Source organism: Salmo salar, chromosome ssa05 (assembly GCF_905237065.1).
Source record: "Salmo salar chromosome ssa05, Ssal_v3.1, whole genome shotgun sequence".
In the NCBI taxonomy this organism is placed as follows: domain Eukaryota; kingdom Metazoa; phylum Chordata; class Actinopteri; order Salmoniformes; family Salmonidae; genus Salmo; species Salmo salar.
Genome location: NC_059446.1, coordinates 9,734,378 through 9,760,932, shown reverse-complemented (window position 1 = coordinate 9,760,932; position 26,555 = coordinate 9,734,378). Strand labels below are relative to the sequence as shown.

General features: G+C 38.6%; 1 protein-coding gene across 4 annotated transcripts in view; it reads right to left on the bottom strand.

The window, feature by feature from the left end:
- LOC106604208 (sideroflexin-1) overlaps window positions 1–24,085 on the bottom strand; it is a 34,658-nt gene extending 10,573 nt beyond the window's left edge. For 2 of the 4 annotated variants that reach the window (XR_006769820.1, XM_045717876.1), the window contains exons 1-5: window positions 19,918–19,938; window positions 19,491–19,660; window positions 17,608–17,778; window positions 14,785–14,883; window positions 638–713 (exon numbers count right to left, since the gene is read on the bottom strand). Coding sequence is in view for 3 of the 4 variants with exons in the window: in XM_045717876.1 (XP_045573832.1) it covers window positions 638–713; window positions 14,785–14,883; window positions 17,608–17,778; window positions 19,491–19,660; window positions 19,918–19,938 (537 nt within the window). In the remaining variant the exon portion in view is untranslated. Of the gene's footprint in view, window positions 1–637; window positions 714–14,784; window positions 14,884–17,607; window positions 17,779–19,490; window positions 19,661–19,917; window positions 19,939–23,730; window positions 23,754–23,967 lie in introns of those variants that run through there. The other 2 variants (XM_014198651.2, XM_045717877.1) reach the window with 2 other exon arrangements.
- Window positions 24,086–26,555: the final 2,470 nt, after the last annotated feature.

Here is a 26,555-nt window from a genome sequence, read left to right as displayed (position 1 = left end):
CTGCAAGAGGAAGGCATTGATGCTATGGACTGGCCCGCCCGTTCCCCAGACCTGAATCTAATTGAGCACATCTGGGACATCATGTCTCGCTCCATCCACCAACGCCACGTTGGACCACAGACTGTCCAGGAGTTGGCGGATGCTTTAATCCAGGTCTGGGAGGAGATCCCTCAGGAGACCATCTGCCACCTCATCAGGAGCATGCCCAGGCGTTGTAGGGAGGTCATACAGGCACGTGGAGGCCACACACACTACTGAGCCTCATTTTGACTTGTTTTAAGGACATTACATCAAAGTTGGATCAGCCTGTAGTGTGGTTTTCCACTTTAATTTTGAGTGTGACTCCAAATCCAGACCTCCATGGGTTGATAAATTGGATTTCCATTGATTATTTTTGTGTGATTTTGTTGTCAGCACATTCAACTATGTAAAGAAAAAAGTATTTAATAAGATTATTTCTTTCATTCAGATCTAGGATGTGTTGTTTAAGTGTTCCCTTTATTTTTTTGAGCAGTATATTTTGGACATGATAACCACTCATGATATGACTTGTGAGTGGCTACATTTGATAACACTCTGATGCGATGTGGTTGATGGTAAATGAATTAATGAGAACAGGGTTTCTATGGGTTAATACCTTTGTTAGTGCATTTAGTCCTAGAGCCGTGGCTACTGCCCCTGTGGTAGCAGATACATAGGCTGTGCCAAGCTGACTGCAAATGAGAAATGCATTCATAAATTCACATATTCATACTCATTCACATATTATCCTAACCACAAAACATGAAAGGGTTTTAATATGTACCAGAAACACAGCAAACAAAAAACTACTGGCCAACATTAACTAAAACTACAAGCCAACATTAACTAAACACAACAGGCCAACATTAACTAAAACTACAAGCCAACATTAACTAAACACTACAGGCCAACATCAACTAAAACCTACAAGCCAACATTAACTAAAACTACAAGCCAACATTAACTAAAACTACAAGCCAACATTAACTAAAACTACAAGCCAACATTAACTAAAACTACAAGCCAACATTAACTAAAACTACAAGCCAACATTAACTAAAACTACAAGCCAACATTAACTAAACACTACTGGCCAACATTAACTAAAACTACAAGCCAACATTAACTAAAACTACAAGCCAACATTAACTAAACACTACAGGCCAACATCAACTAAAAACTACAAGCCAACATTAACTAAAACTACAAGCCAACATCAACTAAAACTACAAGCCAACATTAACTAAACACTACAGGCCAACATCAACTAAACAACAGGCCAACATTAACTAAAACTACAAGCCAACATTAACTAAACACTACAGGCCAACATTAACTAAAACTACAAGCCAACATTAACTAAACACTACAGGCCAACATCAACTTAAAACTACAAGCCAACATTAACTAAAAACTACAGGCCAACATCAACTAAAAACTACAGGCCAACATTAACTAAAACTAAAAGCCAACATTAACTAAACACTACAGGCCAACATCAACTAAAAACTACAAGCCAACATTAACTAAACAACAGGCCAACACCAACTGAAACCACAGGCGAACAACAACTAAACTACAGGCCAACATCAACTAAACTACAGGCCAAAATCAACTAAACTACAGGCCAACATCAACTAAACTACAGGCCAACATCAACTAAACTACAGGCCAACAACAACTAAACTACAGGCCAACATCAACTAAAACTACAGGCCAACAACTGAACTACAGGCCAACAACAACTAAACTACAGGCCAACAACTGAACTACAGGCCAACATCAACTAAACTACAGGCCAACATGAACTAAACTACAGGCCAACATCAACTAAAACTACAGGCCAACATCAACTAAAACTACAGGCCAACATCAACTAAACTACAAGCCAACATCAACTAAAACTACAGGCCAACAACAACTTAAAAACTACAGGGCAACATCAACTAAACTACAGGCCAACGTCAACTAAACTATAGACCAACATCAACTAAAACTACGAGCCAACATCAACTAAACTACAGGCCAACAACAAGTTAAAAACTACAGGGCAACATCAACTAAACTACAGGCCAACATCAACTTAAAATACAGGCCAACATCAACTAAACTACAGGCCAACGTCAACTAAACTACAGGCCAACATCAACTAAAACTACAGGCCAACATCAACTAAAACTACAGGCCAACATCAACTAAACTACAAGCCAACATCAACTAAAAGTACAGACCAACATCAACTAAAACTACAAGCCAACATCAACTAAAACTACAGGCCAACATCAACTAAACTACAGGCCAACATCAACTAAAACTACAGGCCAACATCAACTAAACTACAAGCCAACATCAACTAAACTACAAGCCAACATCAACTAAAACTACAGACCAACATCAACTAAACTACAGGCCAACATCAACTAAACTACAGGCCAACATCAACTAAACTACAGGCCAACAACAACTAAACTACAGGCCAACATCAACTAAAACTACAGGCCAACAACTGAACTACAGGCCAACAACAACTAAACTACAGGCCAACAACTGAACTACAGGCCAACATCAACTAAACTACAGGCCAACATCAACTAAACTACAGGCCAACATCAACTAAAACTACAGGCCAACATCAACTAAAACTACAGGCCAACATCAACTAAACTACAAGCAAACATCAACTAAACTACAAGCCAACATTAACTAAAACTACAAGCCAACATTAACTAAAACTACAAGCCAACATTAACTAAACACTACAGGCCAACATCAACTAAAAACTACAAGCCAACATTAACTAAAACTACAAGCCAACATCAACTAAAACTACAAGCCAACATCAACTAAAACTACAAGCCAACATTAGCTAAACACTACAGGCCAACATCAACTAAAAACTACAAGCCAACATTAACTAAAAACTACAGGCCAACATCAACTAAAAACTACAAGCCAACATTAACTAAACAACAGGCCAACAACAACTGAAACCACAGGCGAACAACAACTAAATTACAGGCCAACATCTGAACTACAGGCCAACATCAACTAAACTACAAGCCAACATCAACTAAACTACAAGCCAAAATCAACTAAACTACAGGCCAAAATCAACTAAACTACAGGCCAACATCAACTAAACTACAGGCCAACATCAACTAAACTACAGGCCAACAACAACTAAACTACAGGCCAACATCAACTAAAACTACGAGCCAACATCAACTAAACTACAGGCCAACAACTTAAAAACTACAGGGCAACATCAACTAAACTACAGGCCAACGTCAACTAAACTACAGGCCAACATCAACTAAAACTACGAGCCAACATCAACTAAACTACAGGCCAACAACTTAAAAACTACAGAGCAACATCAAATAAACTACAGGCCAACATCAACTTAAAATACAGGCCAACATCAACTAAACTACAGGCCAACGTCAACTAAACTACAGGCCAACATCAACTAAAACTACAGGCCAACATCAACTAAAACTACAGGCCAACATCAACTAAACTACAAGCCAACATCAACTAAAAGTACAGACCAACATCAACTAAAACTACAAGCCAACATCAACTAAAACTACAGGCCAACATCAACTAAACTACAGGCCAACATCAACTAAAACTACAGGCCAACATCAACTAAACTACAAGCCAACATCAACTAAACTACAAGCCAACATCGACTAAAACTACAGACCAACATCAACTAAAACTACAAGCCAACATCAACTAAAACTACAGGCCAACATCAACTAAACTACAAGCCCACATCAACTAAACTACAAGCCAACATCAACTAAAACTACAGACCAACATCAACTAAAACTACAAGCCAACATCAACTAAACTACAAGCCAACATCAACTAAAACTACAGACCAACATCAACTAAAACTACAGGCCAACATCAACTAAACTACAGGCCAAAAACAACTAAACTACAAGCCAACATCAACTAAAACTACAGACCAACATCAACTAAACTACAGGCCAACATCAACTAAAACTACAGGCCAACATCAACTAAAACTACAGGCCAACATCAACTAAACTACAAGCAAACATCAACTAAACTACAAGCCAACATCAACTAAAACTACAAGCCAACATTAACTAAACACTACTGGCCAACATTAACTAAAACTACAAGCCAACATTAACTAAACACTACAGGCCAACATCAACTAAAAACTACAAGCCAACATTAACTAAAACTACAAGCCAACATCAACTAAAACTACAAGCCAACATCAACTAAAACTACAAGCCAACATTAACTAAACACTACAGGCCAACATCAACTAAACAACAGGCCAACATTAACTAAAACTACAAGCCAACATTAACTAAACACCACAGGCCAACGTTAACTAAAACTACAAGCCAACATTAACTAAACACTACAGGCCAACATCAACTAAAAACTACAAGCCAACATTAACTAAAAACTACAGGCCAACATCAACTAAAAACTACAAGCCAACATTAACTAAACAACAGGCCAACAACAACTGAAACCACAGGCGAACAACAACTAAACTACAGGCCAACAACTGAACTACAGGCCAACATCAACTAAACTACAAGCCAAAATCAACTAAACTACAGGCCAAAATCAACTAAACTACAGGCCAACATCAACTAAACTACAGGCCAACATCAACTAAACTACAGGCCAACAACAACTAAACTACAGGCCAACATCAACTAAAACTACAGGCCAACAACTGAACTACAGGCCAACAACAACTAAACTACAGGCCAACAACTGAACTACAGGCCAACATCAACTAAACTACAGGCCAACATCAACTAAACTACAGGCCAACATCAACTAAAACTACAGGCCAACATCAACTTAAAATACAGGCCAACATCAACTAAAACTACAGGCCAACATCAACTAAAACTACAGGCCAACATCAACTAAAACTACAGGCCAACAACAACTTAAAAACTACAGGGCAACATCAACTAAACTACAGGCCAACGTCAACTAAACTATAGACCAACATCAACTAAAACTACGAGCCAACATCAACTAAACTACAAGCCAACATCAACTAAAAGTACAGACCAACATCAACTAAAACTACAGGCCAACAACTTAAAAACTACAGGGCAACATCAACTAAACTACAGGCCAACATCAACTTAAAATACAGGCCAACATCAACTAAACTACAGGCCAACGTCAACTAAACTACAGGCCAACATCAACTAAAACTACAGGCCAACATCAACTAAACTACAAGCCAACATCAACTAAAAGTACAGACCAACATCAACTAAAACTACAAGCCAACATCAACTAAAACTACAGGCCAACATCAACTAAACTACAGGCCAACATCAACTAAAACTACAGGCCAACATCAACTAAACTACAAGCCAACATCCACTAAACTACAAGCCAACATCAACTAAAACTACAGACCAACATCAACTAAAACTACAAGCCAACATCAACTAAACTACAAGCCCACATCAACTAAACTACAAGCCAACATCAACTAAAACTACAGAACAACATCAACTAAAACTACAAGCCAACATCAACTAAACTACAAGCCAACATCAACTAAAACTACAGACCAACATCAACTAAAACTACAAGCCAACATCAACTAAACTACAAGCCAACATCAACTAAAACTACAAGCCAACATTAACTAAACACTACAGGCCAACATCAACTAAACAACAGGCCAACATTAACTAAAACTACAAGCCAACATTAACTAAACACTACAGGCCAACATTAACTAAAACTACAAGCCAACATTAACTAAACACTACAGGCCAACATCAACTAAAAACTACAAGCCAACATTAACTAAAAACTACAGGCCAACATCAACTAAAAACTACAGGCCAACATTAACTAAAACTAAAAGCCAACATTAACTAAACACTACAGGCCAACATCAACTAAAAACTACAAGCCAACATTAACTAAACAACAGGCCAACACCAACTGAAACCACAGGCGAACAACAACTAAACTACAGGCCAACATCAACTAAACTACAGGCCAAAATCAACTAAACTACAGGCCAACATCAACTAAACTACAGGCCAACATCAACTAAACTACAGGCCAACAACAACTAAACTACAGGCCAACATCAACTAAAACTACAGGCCAACAACTGAACTACAGGCCAACAACAACTAAACTACAGGCCAACAACTGAACTACAGGCCAACATCAACTAAACTACAGGCCAACATGAACTAAACTACAGGCCAACATCAACTAAAACTACAGGCCAACATCAACTAAAACTACAGGCCAACATCAACTAAACTACAAGCCAACATCAACTAAAACTACAGGCCAACAACAACTTAAAAACTACAGGCCAACATTAACTAAAACTAAAAGCCAACATTAACTAAACACTACAGGCCAACATCAACTAAAAACTACAAGCCAACATTAACTAAACAACAGGCCAACACCAACTGAAACCACAGGCGAACAACAACTAAACTACAGGCCAACATCAACTAAACTACAGGCCAAAATCAACTAAACTACAGGCCAACATCAACTAAACTACAGGCCAACATCAACTAAACTACAGGCCAACAACAACTAAACTACAGGCCAACATCAACTAAAACTACAGGCCAACAACTGAACTACAGGCCAACAACAACTAAACTACAGGCCAACAACTGAACTACAGGCCAACATCAACTAAACTACAGGCCAACATGAACTAAACTACAGGCCAACATCAACTAAAACTACAGGCCAACATCAACTAAAACTACAGGCCAACATCAACTAAACTACAAGCCAACATCAACTAAAACTACAGGCCAACAACAACTTAAAAACTACAGGGCAACATCAACTAAACTACAGGCCAACGTCAACTAAACTATAGACCAACATCAACTAAAACTACGAGCCAACATCAACTAAACTACAGGCCAACAACAAGTTAAAAACTACAGGGCAACATCAACTAAACTACAGGCCAACATCAACTTAAAATACAGGCCAACATCAACTAAACTACAGGCCAACGTCAACTAAACTACAGGCCAACATCAACTAAAACTACAGGCCAACATCAACTAAAACTACAGGCCAACATCAACTAAACTACAAGCCAACATCAACTAAAAGTACAGACCAACATCTACTAAAACTACAAGCCAACATCAACTAAAACTACAGGCCAACATCAACTAAACTACAGGCCAACATCAACTAAAACTACAGGCCAACATCAACTAAACTACAAGCCAACATCAACTAAACTACAAGCCAACATCAACTAAAACTACAGACCAACATCAACTAAACTACAGGCCAACATCAACTAAAACTACAGACCAACATCAACTAAAACTACAAGCCAACATCAACTAAACTACAAGCCAACATCAACTAAAACTACAGACCAACATCAACTAAACTACAGGCCAACATCAACTAAACTACAGGCCAACATCAACTAAACTACAGGCCAACAACAACTAAACTACAGGCCAACATCAACTAAAACTACAGGCCAACAACTGAACTACAGGCCAACAACAACTAAACTACAGGCCAACAACTGAACTACAGGCCAACATCAACTAAACTACAGGCCAACATCAACTAAACTACAGGCCAACATCAACTAAAACTACAGGCCAACATCAACTAAAACTACAGGCCAACATCAACTAAAACTACAAGCCAACATCAACTAAAACTACAGGCCAACATCAACTAAACTACAGGCCAACATCAACTAAAACTACAGGCCAACATCAACTAAACTACAAGCCAACATCCACTAAACTACAAGCCAACATCAACTAAAACTACAGACCAACATCAACTAAAACTACAAGCCAACATCAACTAAACTACAAGCCCACATCAACTAAACTACAAGCCAACATCAACTAAAACTACAGAACAACATCAACTAAAACTACAAGCCAACATCAACTAAACTACAAGCCAACATCAACTAAAACTACAGACCAACATCAACTAAAACTACAAGCCAACATCAACTAAACTACAAGCCAACATCAACTAAAACTACAAGCCAACATTAACTAAACACTACAGGCCAACATCAACTAAACAACAGGCCAACATTAACTAAAACTACAAGCCAACATTAACTAAACACTACAGGCCAACATTAACTAAAACTACAAGCCAACATTAACTAAACACTACAGGCCAACATCAACTAAAAACTACAAGCCAACATTAACTAAAAACTACAGGCCAACATCAACTAAAAACTACAGGCCAACATTAACTAAAACTAAAAGCCAACATTAACTAAACACTACAGGCCAACATCAACTAAAAACTACAAGCCAACATTAACTAAACAACAGGCCAACACCAACTGAAACCACAGGCGAACAACAACTAAACTACAGGCCAACATCAACTAAACTACAGGCCAAAATCAACTAAACTACAGGCCAACATCAACTAAACTACAGGCCAACATCAACTAAACTACAGGCCAACAACAACTAAACTACAGGCCAACATCAACTAAAACTACAGGCCAACAACTGAACTACAGGCCAACAACAACTAAACTACAGGCCAACAACTGAACTACAGGCCAACATCAACTAAACTACAGGCCAACATGAACTAAACTACAGGCCAACATCAACTAAAACTACAGGCCAACATCAACTAAAACTACAGGCCAACATCAACTAAACTACAAGCCAACATCAACTAAAACTACAGGCCAACAACAACTTAAAAACTACAGGCCAACATTAACTAAAACTAAAAGCCAACATTAACTAAACACTACAGGCCAACATCAACTAAAAACTACAAGCCAACATTAACTAAACAACAGGCCAACACCAACTGAAACCACAGGCGAACAACAACTAAACTACAGGCCAACATCAACTAAACTACAGGCCAAAATCAACTAAACTACAGGCCAACATCAACTAAACTACAGGCCAACATCAACTAAACTACAGGCCAACAACAACTAAACTACAGGCCAACATCAACTAAAACTACAGGCCAACAACTGAACTACAGGCCAACAACAACTAAACTACAGGCCAACAACTGAACTACAGGCCAACATCAACTAAACTACAGGCCAACATGAACTAAACTACAGGCCAACATCAACTAAAACTACAGGCCAACATCAACTAAAACTACAGGCCAACATCAACTAAACTACAAGCCAACATCAACTAAAACTACAGGCCAACAACAACTTAAAAACTACAGGGCAACATCAACTAAACTACAGGCCAACGTCAACTAAACTATAGACCAACATCAACTAAAACTACGAGCCAACATCAACTAAACTACAGGCCAACAACAAGTTAAAAACTACAGGGCAACATCAACTAAACTACAGGCCAACATCAACTTAAAATACAGGCCAACATCAACTAAACTACAGGCCAACGTCAACTAAACTACAGGCCAACATCAACTAAAACTACAGGCCAACATCAACTAAAACTACAGGCCAACATCAACTAAACTACAAGCCAACATCAACTAAAAGTACAGACCAACATCTACTAAAACTACAAGCCAACATCAACTAAAACTACAGGCCAACATCAACTAAACTACAGGCCAACATCAACTAAAACTACAGGCCAACATCAACTAAACTACAAGCCAACATCAACTAAACTACAAGCCAACATCAACTAAAACTACAGACCAACATCAACTAAACTACAGGCCAACATCAACTAAAACTACAGACCAACATCAACTAAAACTACAAGCCAACATCAACTAAACTACAAGCCAACATCAACTAAAACTACAGACCAACATCAACTAAACTACAGGCCAACATCAACTAAACTACAGGCCAACATCAACTAAACTACAGGCCAACAACAACTAAACTACAGGCCAACATCAACTAAAACTACAGGCCAACAACTGAACTACAGGCCAACAACAACTAAACTACAGGCCAACAACTGAACTACAGGCCAACATCAACTAAACTACAGGCCAACATCAACTAAACTACAGGCCAACATCAACTAAAACTACAGGCCAACATCAACTAAAACTACAGGCCAACATCAACTAAACTACAAGCAAACATCAACTAAACTACAAGCCAACATTAACTAAAACTACAAGCCAACATTAACTAAAACTACAAGCCAACATTAACTAAACACAACAGGCCAACATCAACTAAAAACTACAAGCCAACATTAACTAAAACTACAAGCCAACATCAACTAAAACTACAAGCCAACATCAACTAAAACTACAAGCCAACATTAACTAAACACTACAGGCCAACATCAACTAAAAACTACAAGCCAACATTAACTAAAAACTACAGGCCAACATCAACTAAAAACTACAAGCCAACATTAACTAAACAACAGGCCAACAACAACTGAAACCACAGGCGAACAACAACTAAATTACAGGCCAACATCTGAACTACAGGCCAACATCAACTAAACTACAAGCCAACATCAACTAAACTACAAGCCAAAATCAACTAAACTACAGGCCAAAATCAACTAAACTACAGGCCAACATCAACTAAACTACAGGCCAACATCAACTAAACTACAGGCCAACAACAACTAAACTACAGGCCAACATCAACTAAAACTACGAGCCAACATCAACTAAACTACAGGCCAACAACTTAAAAACTACAGGGCAACATCAAATAAACTACAGGCCAACATCAACTTAAAATACAGGCCAACATCAACTAAACTACAGGCCAACGTCAACTAAACTACAGGCCAACATCAACTAAAACTACAGGCCAACATCAACTAAAACTACAGGCCAACATCAACTAAACTACAAGCCAACATCAACTAAAAGTACAGACCAACATCAACTAAAACTACAAGCCAACATCAACTAAAACTACAGGCCAACATCAACTAAACTACAGGCCAACATCAACTAAAACTACAGGCCAACATCAACTAAACTACAAGCCAACATCAACTAAACTACAAGCCAACATCAACTAAAACTACAGAGCAACATCAACTAAAACTACAAGCCAACATCAACTAAAACTACAGGCCAACATCAACTAAACTACAAGCCCACATCAACTAAACTACAAGCCAACATCAACTAAAACTACAGACCAACATCAACTAAAACTACAAGCCAACATCAACTAAACTACAAGCCAACATCAACTAAAACTACAGACCAACATCAACTAAAACTCCAGGCCAACATCAACTAAACTACAGGCCAACATCAACTAAACTACAGGCCAAAAACAACTAAACTACAAGCCAACATCAACTAAACTACAGGCCAACATCAACTAAAACTACAGGCCAACATCAACTAAACTACAAGCAAACATCAACTAAACTACAAGCCAACATCAACTAAAACTACAAGCCAACATTAACTAAACACTACTGGCCAACATTAACTAAAACTACAAGCCAACATTAACTAAACACTACAGGCCAACATCAACTAAAAACTACAAGCCAACATTAACTAAAACTACAAGCCAACATCAACTAAAACTACAAGCCAACATCAACTAAAACTACAAGCCAACATTAACTAAACACTACAGGCCAACATCAACTAAACAACAGGCCAACATTAACTAAAACTACAAGCCAACATTAACTAAACACCACAGGCCAACATTAACTAAAACTACAAGCCAACATTAACTAAACACTACAGGCCAACATCAACTAAACTACAGGCCAACGTCAACTAAACTACAGGCCAACATCAACTAAAACTACAGGCCAACATCAACTAAAACTACAGGCCAACATCAACTAAACTACAAGCCAACATCAACTAAAAGTACAGACCAACATCAACTAAAACTACAAGCCAACATCAACTAAAACTACAGGCCAACATCAACTAAACTACAGGCCAACATCAACTAAAACTACAGGCCAACATCAACTAAACTACAAGCCAACATCAACTAAACTACAAGCCAACATCAACTAAAACTACAGAGCAACATCAACTAAAACTACAAGCCAACATCAACTAAAACTACAGGCCAACATCAACTAAACTACAAGCCCACATCAACTAAACTACAAGCCAACATCAACTAAAACTACAGACCAACATCAACTAAAACTACAAGCCAACATCAACTAAACTACAAGCCAACATCAACTAAAACTACAGACCAACATCAACTAAAACTACAGGCCAACATCAACTAAACTACAGGCCAAAAACAACTAAACTACAAGCCAACATCAACTAAAACTACAGACCAACATCAACTAAACTACAGGCCAACATCAACTAAAACTACAGGCCAACATCAACTAAAACTACAGGCCAACATCAACTAAACTACAAGCAAACATCAACTAAACTACAAGCCAACATCAACTAAAACTACAAGCCAACATTAACTAAACACTACTGGCCAACATTAACTAAAACTACAAGCCAACATTAACTAAACACTACAGGCCAACATCAACTAAAAACTACAAGCCAACATTAACTAAAACTACAAGCCAACATCAACTAAAACTACAAGCCAACATCAACTAAAACTACAAGCCAACATTAACTAAACACTACAGGCCAACATCAACTAAACAACAGGCCAACATTAACTAAAACTACAAGCCAACATTAACTAAACACCACAGGCCAACATTAACTAAAACTACAAGCCAACATTAACTAAACACTACAGGCCAACATCAACTAAAAACTACAAGCCAACATTAACTAAAAACTACAGGCCAACATCAACTAAAAACTACAAGCCAACATTAACTAAACAACAGGCCAACAACAACTGAAACCACAGGCGAACAACAACTAAACTACAGGCCAACAACTGAACTACAGGCCAACATCAACTAAACTACAAGCCAAAATCAACTAAACTACAGGCCAAAATCAACTAAACTACAGGCCAACATCAACTAAACTACAGGCCAACATCAACTAAACTACAGGCCAACAACAACTAAACTACAGGCCAACATCAACTAAAACTACAGGCCAACAACTGAACTACAGGCCAACAACAACTAAACTACAGGCCAACAACTGAACTACAGGCCAACATCAACTAAACTACAGGCCAACATCAACTAAACTACAGGCCAACATCAACTAAAACTACAGGCCAACATCAACTTAAAATACAGGCCAACATCAACTAAAACTACAGGCCAACATCAACTAAAACTACAGGCCAACATCAACTAAAACTACAGGCCAACAACAACTTAAAAACTACAGGGCAACATCAACTAAACTACAGGCCAACGTCAACTAAACTATAGACCAACATCAACTAAAACTACGAGCCAACATCAACTAAACTACAGGCCAACAACTTAAAAACTACAGGGCAACATCAACTAAACTACAGGCCAACATCAACTTAAAATACAGGCCAACATCAACTAAACTACAGGCCAACGTCAACTAAACTACAGGCCAACATCAACTAAAACTACAGGCCAACATCAACTAAACTACAAGCCAACATCAACTAAAAGTACAGACCAACATCAACTAAAACTACAAGCCAACATCAACTAAAACTACAGGCCAACATCAACTAAACTACAGGCCAACATCAACTAAAACTACAGGCCAACATCAACTAAACTACAAGCCAACATCAACTAAACTACAAGCCCACATCAACTAAACTACAAGCCAACATCAACTAAAACTACAGAACAACATCAACTAAAACTACAAGCCAACATCAACTAAACTACAGGCCAACATCAACTAAAACTACAGACCAACATCAACTAAAACTACAAGCCAACATCAACTAAACTACAGGCCAACATCAACTAAAACTACAGACCAACATCAACTAAAACTACAGGCCAACATCAACTAAACTACAGGCCAAAAACAACTAAACTACAAGCCAACATCAACTAAAACTACAAGCCAACATTAACTAAAACTACAAGCCAACATCAACTAAAACTACAAGCCAACATCAACTAAACTACAAGCCAACATCAACTAAAACTACAGGCCAACATCAACTAAAACTACAGGCCAACATCAACTAAACTACAGGCCAACATCAACTAAAACTACAGGCCAACATCAACTAAAACTACAGGCCAATATCAACTAAACTACAGGCCGACATCAACTAAAACTACAGGCCAACATCAACTAAACTACAAGCCAACATCAACTAAAACTACAGGCCAACATCAACTAAAACTACAGGCCAACATCAACTAAAACTACAGGCCAACATCAACTAAAACTACAGGCCAACATCAACTAAACTACAGGCCGACATCAACTAAAACTACAGACCGACTGAGGGAAGTTAATTCAAAGCATACTTCCTACAGACTGGAATTTGACATTACGTGATTTGACATACCTTTGTATTATTTATTGAGATGCTTAGTTTTCAGATGATTTTAAAATTACTTAATTACTTTTAAGAAGCTTTTCCTTTTCAATGATTATCAAATGTTTTGGTTACACCTAGACTCACGTTGGTTGAATGCCCTCCACCTCTTTCCTAATTACGTTTAGCAACATTTCATTTTAAGAAAAGTGTGCATTGTTTTTTTTATACAGTTCTTCTGAAGAATAATCACACATAGAAAATGTCCAGGCTCCCTGCAATCAACTTCTTTTTTCTTTCTTTTTTTACATCTGGCCACTGTAAGAATATAGTTGAATAGCCCTGATACAGAAACTATAACACCAACTTACTTAACTGAGAGAGGAGCATCTCCACTCCTATTGGTGTAGTTGACTATTGCATTGAAGGACTGATTGATCCACTGCCATAAGACTACAGCTGGAGTTGTCCTGAGGAGAGGGAGAGAGAGAGAGAGAGAGAGAGAGAGAGAGAGAGAGAGAGAGAGAGAGAGAGAGAGAGAGAGAGAGAGAGAGAGAGAGAGAGAGAGAGAGAGAGAGAGAGAGAGAGAGAGAGAGAGAGAGAGAGAGAGAGAGAGAGAGAGAGAGAGAGAGAGAGAGGGAGAGACACTTAAATTAGACTGAGACGGGATGATAAGGAAAAGATATATTGACTTGAGAGACAAAGCACCTAACCCTGACAAATGCAGATTTCTTTGTGTACAAAACAAGGGAGTATAGAGATATCAGAGAGAGATGGGAAGCTATCAGGTAATAGCAGACATAACAGTGACAGCACACCACACAACCACTGATCTACCCATCTTCTCAATTACTCATCTCAAAAACACTGCAACTCTGTGTTGACTGATGAGAATGAATGATGAGAACGATACATCCTTTTAGTGTCCGAATCTGACTGGTACTCCGCCTGCTTGAACCTACCTGCTTCAGTATGAACTGCCAGTGACCCATGGCATGACCTGATATCCTTTTCTACAACATCCTGTAGTAAACCTACAATGAGATTCTTATAACACTATCATTCTAATAGAACGGTCTTATAACACTATCATTCTAATAGAACAGTCTTATAACACTATCAATCATTCTAATAGAACAGTCTTATAACACTTTCATTCTAATAGAACAGTCTTATAACACTTTCATTCTAATAGAACAGTCTTATAACACTATCATTCTAATAGAACAGTCTTATAACACTATCATTCTAATAGAACAGTCTTATAACACTATCATTCTAATAGAACAGTCTTATAACACTATCATTCATTCTAATAGAACAGTCTTATAACACTATCATTCTAATAGAACAGTCTTATAACACTATCATTCTAATAGAACAGTCTTATAACACTATCATTCATTCTAATAGAACAGTCTTATAACACTATCATTCTAATAGAACAGTCTTATAACACTATCATTCATTCTAATAGAACAGTCTTATAACACTATCATTCTAATAGAACAGTCTTATAACACTATCATTCATTCTAATAGAACAGTCTTATAACACTATCATTCTAATAGAACAGTCTTATAACACTTTCATTCTAATAGAACAGTCTTATAACACTATCATTCATTCTAATAGAACAGTCTTATAACACTATCATTCATTCTAATAAAACAGTCTTATAACACTATCATTCTAATAGAACAGTCTTATAACACTATCATTCTAATAGAACAGTCTTATAACACTATCATTCATTCTAATAGAACAGTCTTATAACACTATCATTCTAATAGAACAGTCTTATAACACTATCATTCATTCTAATAGAACAGTCTTATAACACTATCATTCTAATAGAACAGTCTTATAACACTATCATTCTAATAGAACAGTCTTATAACACTATCATTCTAATAGAACAGTCTTATAACACTATCATTCTAATAGAACAGTCTTATAACACTATCATTCATTCTAATAGAACAGTCTTATAACACTATCATTCTAATAGAACAGTCTTATAACACTATCATTCTAATAGAACAGTCTTATAACACTATCATTCTAATAGAACAGTCTTATAACACTATCATTCATTCTAATAGAACAGTCTTATAACACTATCATTCTAATAGAACAGTCTTATAACACTATCATTCTAATAGAACAGTCTTATAACACTATCATTCTAATAGAACAGTCTTATAACACTATCATTCATTCTAATAAAACAGTCTTATAACACTATCATTCTAATAGAACAGTCTTATAACACTATCATTCATTCTAATAGAACAGTCTTATAACACTATCATTCTAATAGAACAGTCTTATAACACTATCATTCATTCTAATAGAACAGTCTTATAACACTATCATTCTAATAGAACAGTCTTATAACACTATCATTCTAATAGAACAGTCTTATAACACTATCATTCTAATAGAACAGTCTTATAACACTATCATTCTAATAGAACAGTCTTATAACACTATCATTCTAATAGAACAGTCTTATAACACTATCATTCTAATAGAACAGTCTTATAACACTATCATTCATTCTAATAGAACAGTCTTATAACACTATCATTCTAATAGAACAGTCTTATAACACTATCATTCTAATAGAACAGTCTTATAACACTATCATTCATTCTAATAGAACAGTCTTATAACACTATCATTCTAATAGAACAGTCTTATAACACTATCATTCTAATAGAACAGTCTTATAACACTATCATTCATTCTAATAGAACAGTCTTATAACACTATCATTCTAATAGAACAGTCTTATAACACTATCATTCATTCTAATAGAACAGTCTTATAACACTATCATTCTAATAGAACAGTCTTATAACACTATCATTCTAATAGAACAGTCTTATAACACTATCATTCTAATAGAACAGTCTTATAACACTATCATTCTAATAGAACAGTCTTATAACACTATCATTGGGCGGCAGATAGTCTAGTGGTTAGAGCGTTGGGCCAGTAACTGAAAGGTTGCTAGATTGAATCCCTGAGCTGACAAGGTAAACATCTGTCGTTCTGCCCCTGAACAAGGCAGTTAACCCACTGTTCCTAGGCCGTCATTGTAAATAAGAATTTGTTGTTAACTGACTTGCCTAGTTTAATAAAGGTTAACACACTATCATTCATTCTAATAGAACTCTGCTGCTCACCTGTAGAAGGTCATCATACAGCCAGTGATGGTCATGTTCATAGGGACCTGAGCTGACATGCGGCCAATCAGGATCATCTTCTCTCCGGTGTCTGGGTGGAAGGCTGAGTCAAAGATGTACTTGGCTCTCCATAACTCGTCCTCTGTCAGCCCGGGGGACATCACCCCTTGCCTGGGGGAGGGGGGGACAAGTGATTAGCTGAGCCTGTTTACTTAGAAGCAATACAAGTTTAAACAACGCTCTGTTAGATGCAGACAACCTGCATTTGATAAACACGGCCCATTGTATTCAATGTTGCATCACAGAATGCAACCATGTGTTGCCTTTCTGGTTAATCAATAGTTAATTAAGGGAAAACTGATCCTAGATCTATGCCAATAAGCCTGGGGTCAATTCTATCAGGAGCTCTCAGCTCAGTTATGGGTTGTTTCCATACAGCAGAATCAAGGAGAACTAGAGAGAACCAGGAAGAACCAGAACCAAGGAGAACTAAGGAGAACCTGGAGGAACCAGAACCAAGGAGAACTAGAGAGAACCAGGAAGAACCAGAACCAAGGAGAACTAAGGAGAACCTGGAGGAACCAGAACTAAGGAGAACTAAGGAGAACCTGGAGGAACCAGAATCAAGGAGAACTAGAGAGAACCAGGAAGAACCAGAACCAAGGAGAACTAAGGAGAACCTGGAGGAACCAGAACTAAGGTGAACCTGGAGGAACCAGAACCAAGGTGAACTAAGGAGAACCTGGAGGAACCAGAACTAAGGAGAACTAAGGAGAACCTGGAGGAACCAGAATCAAGGAGAACTAGAGAGAACCAGGAAGAACCAGAACCAAAGAGAACTAAGGAGAACCTGGAGGAACCAGAACCAAGGTGAACTAAGGAGAACCTGGAGGAACCAGAACTAAGGAGAACTAAGGAGAACCTGGAGGAACCAGAACCAAGGTGAACTAAGGAGAACCTGGAGGAACCAGAACCAAGGTGAACTAAGGAGAACCTGGAGGAACCAGAACCAAGGAGAACTAAGGAGAACCTGGAGGAACCAGAACCAAGGTGAACTAAGGAGAACCTGGAGGAACCAGAACTAATGAGAACTAAGGAGAACCTGGAGGAACCAGAACCAAGGTGAACTAAGGAGAACCTGGAGGAACCAGAACCAAGGTGAACTAAGGAGAACCTGGAGGAACCAGAACCAAGGTGAACTAAGGAGAACCTGGAGGAACCAGAACCAAGGAGAACTAAGGAGAACCTGGAGGAACCAGAACCAAGGTGAACTAAGGAGAACCTGGAAGAACCAGAACCAAGGTGAACTAAGGAGAACCTGGAGGAACCAGAACTAATGAGAACTAAGGAGAACCTGGAGGAACCAGAACCAAGGTGAACTAAGGAGAACCTGGAGGAACCAGAACCAAGGAGAACTAAGGAGAACCTGGAAGAACCAGAACCAAGGTGAACTAAGGAGAACCTGGAAGAACCAGAACCAAGGTGAACTAAGGAGAACCTGGAAGAACCAGAACCAAGGTGAACTAAGGAGAACCTGGAGGAACCAGAACCAAGGAGAACTAAGGAGAACCTGGAGGAACCAGAACCAAGGTGAACTAAGGAGAACCTGGAAGAACCAGAACTAAGGAGAACCTGGAGGAACCAGAACCAAGGAGAACTAAGGAGAACCTGGAGGAACCAGAACCAAGGTGAACTAAGGAGAACCTGGAAGAACCAGAACTAAGGAGAACCTGGAGGAACCAGAACCAAGGAGAACTAAGGAGAACCTGGAGGAACCAGAACCAAGGTGAACTAAGGAGAACCTGGAAGAACCAGAACCAAGGAGAACTAAGGAGAACCTGGAAGAACCAGAAATAAGGAGAACCATGCTCAGAATACAGTACCGGTAGTCACTGATGACTTTGTTTGCATTCTCTAGTTGTTCGTTGGTAAGCAGGACATTGCGGGGGTCGGTAACGGTGAAGAAGTGTTTGGCCCGGCCCATAAACGTCCCTTGGTCCCATCGAGGCTCCTTGATGTTTATGAAGGTGGAGATTTCTGTCGTCATGGTTATCTGAAAGGACACAACATTCATAACAAAGATTCATTATTTTGTCCTTGTATATCTACCCTGTAAACACTCATAACACACATTAGTTACATTGTCCCAGGTGATTTATCTACCGGCGCTCGACCAAAATTCATAAATTAGCCTAGCTACTGTCAGAGGAGGCGAAATTCAGAACAACCTTCTGAATAAATGCTGTAATAAGGTGTCCCTGTGATAAGTCTCTTTCCACAAGATTAGTTTCCACAACGTGTTGCACTCACAGGAACAGTTCTAAACAGCATTAAGTCACTGTCATCTGGGTCCCCAGTCCCAGTGTTAGAGACAAGGAGACAAACGCAACACAAATCACCAAAAGATAAACAAGGGGCCGTGACTATTGTATTTCCTAGAACAAAACGAACCCTGAAACAGCATTCCACCAATTCAATTTCATTCTGAAACTAAAGTAGACATAGTTCCCCAATCCCACACACACACACACACACACACACACACACACACACACACACACACAGACACACACACACACACACACACACACATTTTGTTGAGTTGTTTACACATTCTGTATGCCTATATTACACACATCAGCCAGAAATCACTCCTTTCTAGGTAACTTCTCTTATATTACCACTAAATCATTTCACAACTGCTGTCCCTTGAGAAGAATGAGTAATTTAGAACACACTGTGAGAAATTCTTCTCAGTATTAGCTTAGCAGGAAAGCTGATTCAGTATAATGTTGCTATGGAGATGAGCTGACTGACCTGACACAGGGGTTTTGAAGCACTAAATTGTCCTGAACTTCACAACCCCAGACCCCGGTCGTGATGTCTTTTCAAAAGCCCCAAACCCCACACCACGCCCTCCTACCCCTTTCTCTCCCTCTCTCTCAATTCAATTACATTTAAGGACTTTATTAGCATGGGAAACATTTGTTTACTGTCACGTCCTGACCAGTATAAGGGTTATTTGTTATTATAGTTTGGTCAGGACGTGGCAGAGGGTATTTGTTTTATGTGGTTTGGGCTATGTATTTAGGTAGAGGGGTGTTTGGTTTATGTGGTTCGTGGGTTTGTTAGTCTATGTTCTATGTTAGTATATTTCTATGTTCTATCTAGTCTTTTGTATTTCTATGTTTAGTTTATTGGGGTTGGACCTTCAATTGGAGGCAGCTGGTTATTGTTGCCTCTGATTGAGGGTCCTATATTAGGAGTTTGTTTTCATGGGGTTTGGTGGGAGATTGTTCTGGTTTAGCTGTTTGGCCTGACAAGACTGTCCAGTTCGTTTGTGTTTTGTATACGTTTATGTGTTTTTCCTTCTTCACCATAATAAAAAGAAGATGAGTATATATTTTCCCGCTGCGTCTTAGTCTCTACCCTACGACACCCGTGACATTTACATTGCCGAAGCAAGTGAAATAAATAACAAAGGTGAAATAAACAATAAAAAAATGAACAGTAAACATTACACTCAAAAATGTTCCAAAAGAATAAAGACATTTCAAATGTCATATTATGTCTATATACAGTGTATATATATGGTAACGATGTGCAAAAGGGAAAATAAATAAACATAAATATAGGTTGAATTTTCAATGGTGTTTGTTCTTCACTGGTTGCCCTTTTCTTGTGGCAACAGGTCACAAATCTTACTGCTGTGATGGCACACTGTGGTATTTCACCCAATAGATATTTGGGTGGCAGGTAGCCTAGTGGTTAGAGCGTTGGGCCAGTAACTGAAAGGTTGCTAGATTGAATCCCCGAGCTGACAAGGTCAAAAATCTGTCGTTCTGCCCCTGAACAAGGCAGTTAACCCACTGTTCCTAGGTCGTCATTGTAAATAACAATTTGTTCTTAACTGACTTGCCTAGTTAAATAAAGGTAAAGAAATAATATTTTTGTTTCCTCATGATTTGGTTGGGTCTAATTGTGTTGCTGTCATAGGGGTCTGTTTGTGTTTGTGAACAGAGCCCCAGGACCAGCTTGCTTAGGAGACTCTTCTCCAGGTTAATTTCTGTGTAGGTGATGGCTTTGTTATGGAAGGTTTGGGAATCGCTTCCTTTTAGGTGGTTATAGAATTTAACGTCTCTTTTCTGGATTTTGATAATTAGTGGGTATCGACCTAATTCTGCTCTGCATGCATTATTTGGTGTTTTACACTGTACACCACAAAAATAATCTCTCATAGCCTAGGCAACACCTTGTCTAGCAGTAAGCCCATATGTCTACGTTTAGTGTGACAGAACAGAAAAAGGCTCTGGAGAAAATCCCTTTCATTTGAGAACTTCTGCATTAAGCCATACTACTGCATGTTTATTTTCCTATCAAATGGATGTTAGGTTGGGTTTTTTTCATCACAGAGAGGAAAAATAATCAGGACATTCCCGAGATACAATATAACCCAGTCTGAACTGGATTCTATTAACCCGTTGTTACAATGTAACCCAGTCTGAACTGGATTCTATTAACCCGTTGTTACAATGTAACCCAGTCTGAACTGGATTCTATTAACCCGTTGTTACAATGTATCCCAGTCTGAACTGGATTCTATTAACCCGTTGTTACAATGTAACCCAGTCTGAACTGGATTCTATTAACCCGCTGTTACAATGTAACCCAGTCTGAACTGGATTCTATTAACCCGTTGTTACAATGTATCCAGTCTGAACTGGATTCTATTAACCCGTTGTTACAATGTAACCCAGTCTGAACTGGATTCTATTAACCCGTTGTTACAATGTATCCCAGTCTGAACTGGATTCTATTAACCCGTTGTTACAATGTAACCCAGTCTGAACTGGATTCTATTAACCCGTTGTTACAATGTAACCCAGTCTGAACTGGATTCTATTAACCCGTTGTTACAATGTAACCCAGTCTGAACTGGATTCTATTAACTTGTTGTTACAATGTAACCCAGTCTGAACTGGATTCTATTAACCCGTTGTTACAATGTAACCCAGTCTGAACTGGATTCTATTAACTTGTTGTTACAATGTATCCAGTGTTGTATCCATCCAGTTCCAGTTGCTGCAGATGTAACAGGGGACATTTTGAAACGCATGTCTCTGTCTGTAAACCGTTATGTGAGAAACTGCAAAGGCATTGGTGTAGCTCGTGCACGGGTCTACTACTGGATGATGAAATTGCACCAAAGATGGCTGCATGAGTAACGATAAAACACAGGTATTCCTTAGACTCCGGCTGGCGGCTGTAGAATGTCTATGACAGGCGCTCCTGTATCTTTAAATGTAATTATGGTTCACGGGGTTCTCACGAGATAGATCAATTAAATGGATACAGACCATAATAACTCAATGCACAAGCACGACTGATGGGTGCCTCCTTATCGCGGTCTCTCTCTCACACACACACAACAATCAGTCTGTAGCAAATATGTCTTATTGGTTATTCACAAACAACAGTTGTTATAAATCTGTCTTCCTCTGACAAAATGTCAATCAGTCAGACTGCCTGTGTGTCAAATCCAATACAACAATAGGCTGAAGCTCTAATACAAAGGCAGCATTGATTTGATGATATCTGTTATCTCATTCTAAAATTGAACTTTGACAATGGGCGGTTTGTCTTACGCCTGCTACGTTAAGTTAGGTGGTATTTGGACTAAAGACCTCTGTTCCTGCCCCACGTTTAACCAATCACTGGCCTCAATGGCTACATATTAAGCTATATTAGCTACATTGTAACGTATTTCTTAGGCTACAATGGGAGTTCCCATAGCATAGCCTAATTACACAACTGCATAACGTTGTGCAAGAACCGGCCAGCTCTGGTTTGAGAGAGGGTCAGTGAAATAATATAGCCAACAATATTTCTCATAATTTCGTCAAATGAACCCGGTGCAAATGGATCCGGACGCACAATCCTACTATTGGCTTGATCAGATAAATGGATCAACGCGATGCAGATTAGCTTGATCTGGAGTAAATCGCTGCATGTAAACCGATCGATATGGATAAATCAAATCAAATTGTATTTGTCACATGCAACACCTTACAGTGAAATGCTGAATACAACAGGTGTAGACCTTACAGTGAAATGCTTACTTACAAGCCCTTAACCGACAATGCAGTTTAAAAATTATACCAATTCAGCATCCAACATGTTGCAAACATGTAAACGCCCAAAGAAATGTAATATCTCCGCTAATAACCTATTATCCCAAGCATCTGTTTCAGGCCAGCTGTGCGCCCCTGTTTCAACTAAAGCACTGCCTGCCACACCCCCCTCCCTCAAAAAAAGTGGTATCAAATCCAACATGTGTTATAAAGGTATCCAGACACTTACTGCACTGAGCTCCGATCCTTGTCTGGCACGGTCACAGCAGTCCGCCGCCAGAGATGTCCCTGAATAGCTAGCTCAACGAAGCTAATTGGACATGTATGTGCAGCGGCAACCCAGCACCAACAGGCGCACAGCAGTGGGGCCGGAGTTCCTTTCACAATAAAAGCCCAACATGAAATCAATGCAAATAAACAGGCCAAAATATCAATATCTCGAAATCATAAAAATGTTAAATATTCTTGCTCCATATTCAAAAATGTTCATAGCGAGGTTTATCATAATTTAAAAGTCAATGATAGTTCATTGTTTTTTTTCTCATATCAGGACTTTTATTTGCAAATATTTTTGGGGTAGTCACTAGTGTTCAGTTATGTGTGAAAACTTAACCTTACTATTTTTGCGGAACAGATAGATAATTGATGACAATAACACAATATATTTTTTGTATTTAACCAGGCAAGTCAGTTAAGAACAAATTCTTATTTACAATGACGGCCTACCCCGGACGACGCTGGGCAAATTGTGCGCAGCCCTATGGGACTCCCAATCAAGGACGGATGTGATACAGCCTGGAATCGAACCTGGGACTGTAGTGACCCCTCTTGCACTGAGATGCAGTGCCTTAGACCGCTGCACCACTCGGGAGCCCCAATACAACCTTGAAAGATATCAGCTTTTTTTTCCTTTGTATTGTCTATTTCTGGGCCTATCTCCATAAACTTGCATTAAAGAATATCAGGAAGCAGAATCACTGCATTATGTGCATCATCAGTAGACTCCCAATATTTGAAGCAATGTTAACGTCCACTGATTATACAAGACTGGGGCTTGCTCCTTTGTAGAAGGGGAAACATTACAAAGCCAACAAAAAGCGTTTACACAAGCAGCCCAATTCTGATATTTTTCCACAAAATGGTCTTTTTACCAAGCACATCAGATCTTTTCACATCAGGTCTTTTCAAGGCTGATCTGATTAGTCAAAATACCAATTAGTAAAAAAAAAGATCAGAATTGGGCTGCCTGTCTAAACGCCGCCTTATATGGCCCGTAACGGTCTGATATGGTTTGGTAGAGTGCATGGTAGCGTGTATAACTTGGCTTGTAGTTGAAATTGCCATGTATGTTGCTTTCACAGATAATGGGGGAGGGGTGATGTTCAACATCAAGGGCAGCGGAAGGAAATCTGGTTTTCCAGTAGTCAGCTCTTTTAACACAGACCTAATGGATTGTACTGTTGTAAATCAGTTGTAGGCTGCTGAACACTGGGCCTTTGATTTGACAAAATACAAATTAAATGGAACCGTAGAGAAAGATTAACTAACATATTTTCAATCATATGTAAAATTCCCTCTAATAAACCTATTCAAATTTGAACTTATCCACCCAATCTTTGCAGCCAGTCATATCATAGGCCTATCTAACTCGAGGCTGGACAAGTGGAAGTGATAGGGTAGTAGGAGGTAACAAGACCTCTTAAGAACAATGTCTAATTGCTGACACAAAAAAATCAACGTTTGGAGAAAAAAATTGGTAGTGGATGAAGGTCATGCTTAGGCGAATAAACTATAAAGTGAAATACATGTTTTTGTTATTTAATTGAAATATTGTTTTTAGAAAAGGGGCTTTTTTTGGATTATAACTGAAAACATTAAATAAAATTGGAATATATTATCAAATAACAATAACTTAACTAATTAATTCAGTGTAACATTGATGTGGCAACTCTCTTATGCTCTGCTATCGCACGATTCTAATTTGTACATAGGTCACAAATAAAGCTATCCCCAGTCAAATTGGAGCACCACTCATGAGCCCACCTCCTGCGCTGCTCACACCTAATCCAGTCCCCACCTGTGACTGAAAACAGGGGGAGAGATGCCAATTGAAAATCTTTTTTATTTTTTTTACGTAGCTAGCGATCTAGCTATATGAGATAAAATGCTGTGTAAAATATCTAAAAGGCTATAAAGGATGACTGTGTTGGGGGCTGCCCAACACACTCATCCAACATATTACTAGTTTACATAAACATTATGGACATTGTTCTCTCTAAACAAGGGTATTATTTAGCTCGAGGCTTTCCTACTTGTATATTTTAAAAAACAATTATAGATCTAACTTCATTGGAATATATCTAGAACTTGATCAATTTACCACAAAATAGTTTTGGTGAAATATCTCCAAAAATGGTGATGTCATAGAGGACATTTTTGTTTAGCAAGAGCAGTGGCAGCTAGGGAAGTGTTGGGGAAATTAATTTGGTGACATCTTGTGGAATTACGGGGGTGGGGCAGTTACCCCTTAGTACCCTACAGTGCAAACAATAAAGCAAGGTAAGAATCTAGGGACTTTTACTGCCATCTAGTCGTCCGTTTTGGGAGTACAGATGACTCATTCTCACTCAGAAGTAGGACAAAGCGTCAGCTGGTTAGTCATTGCTAATAGAGGTGACATTGGACTCTAGCGCAGGGTTTCACAAAGTCGGTCCTGGGGGGCTTGTACTCGATGAATTAAGGTCTCTAATTAGTAAAGAACTCCCCTCACCTGCTAGGTCTCAGTAAGGAACTCTCCTCACCTGGTTGTCTAGGTCT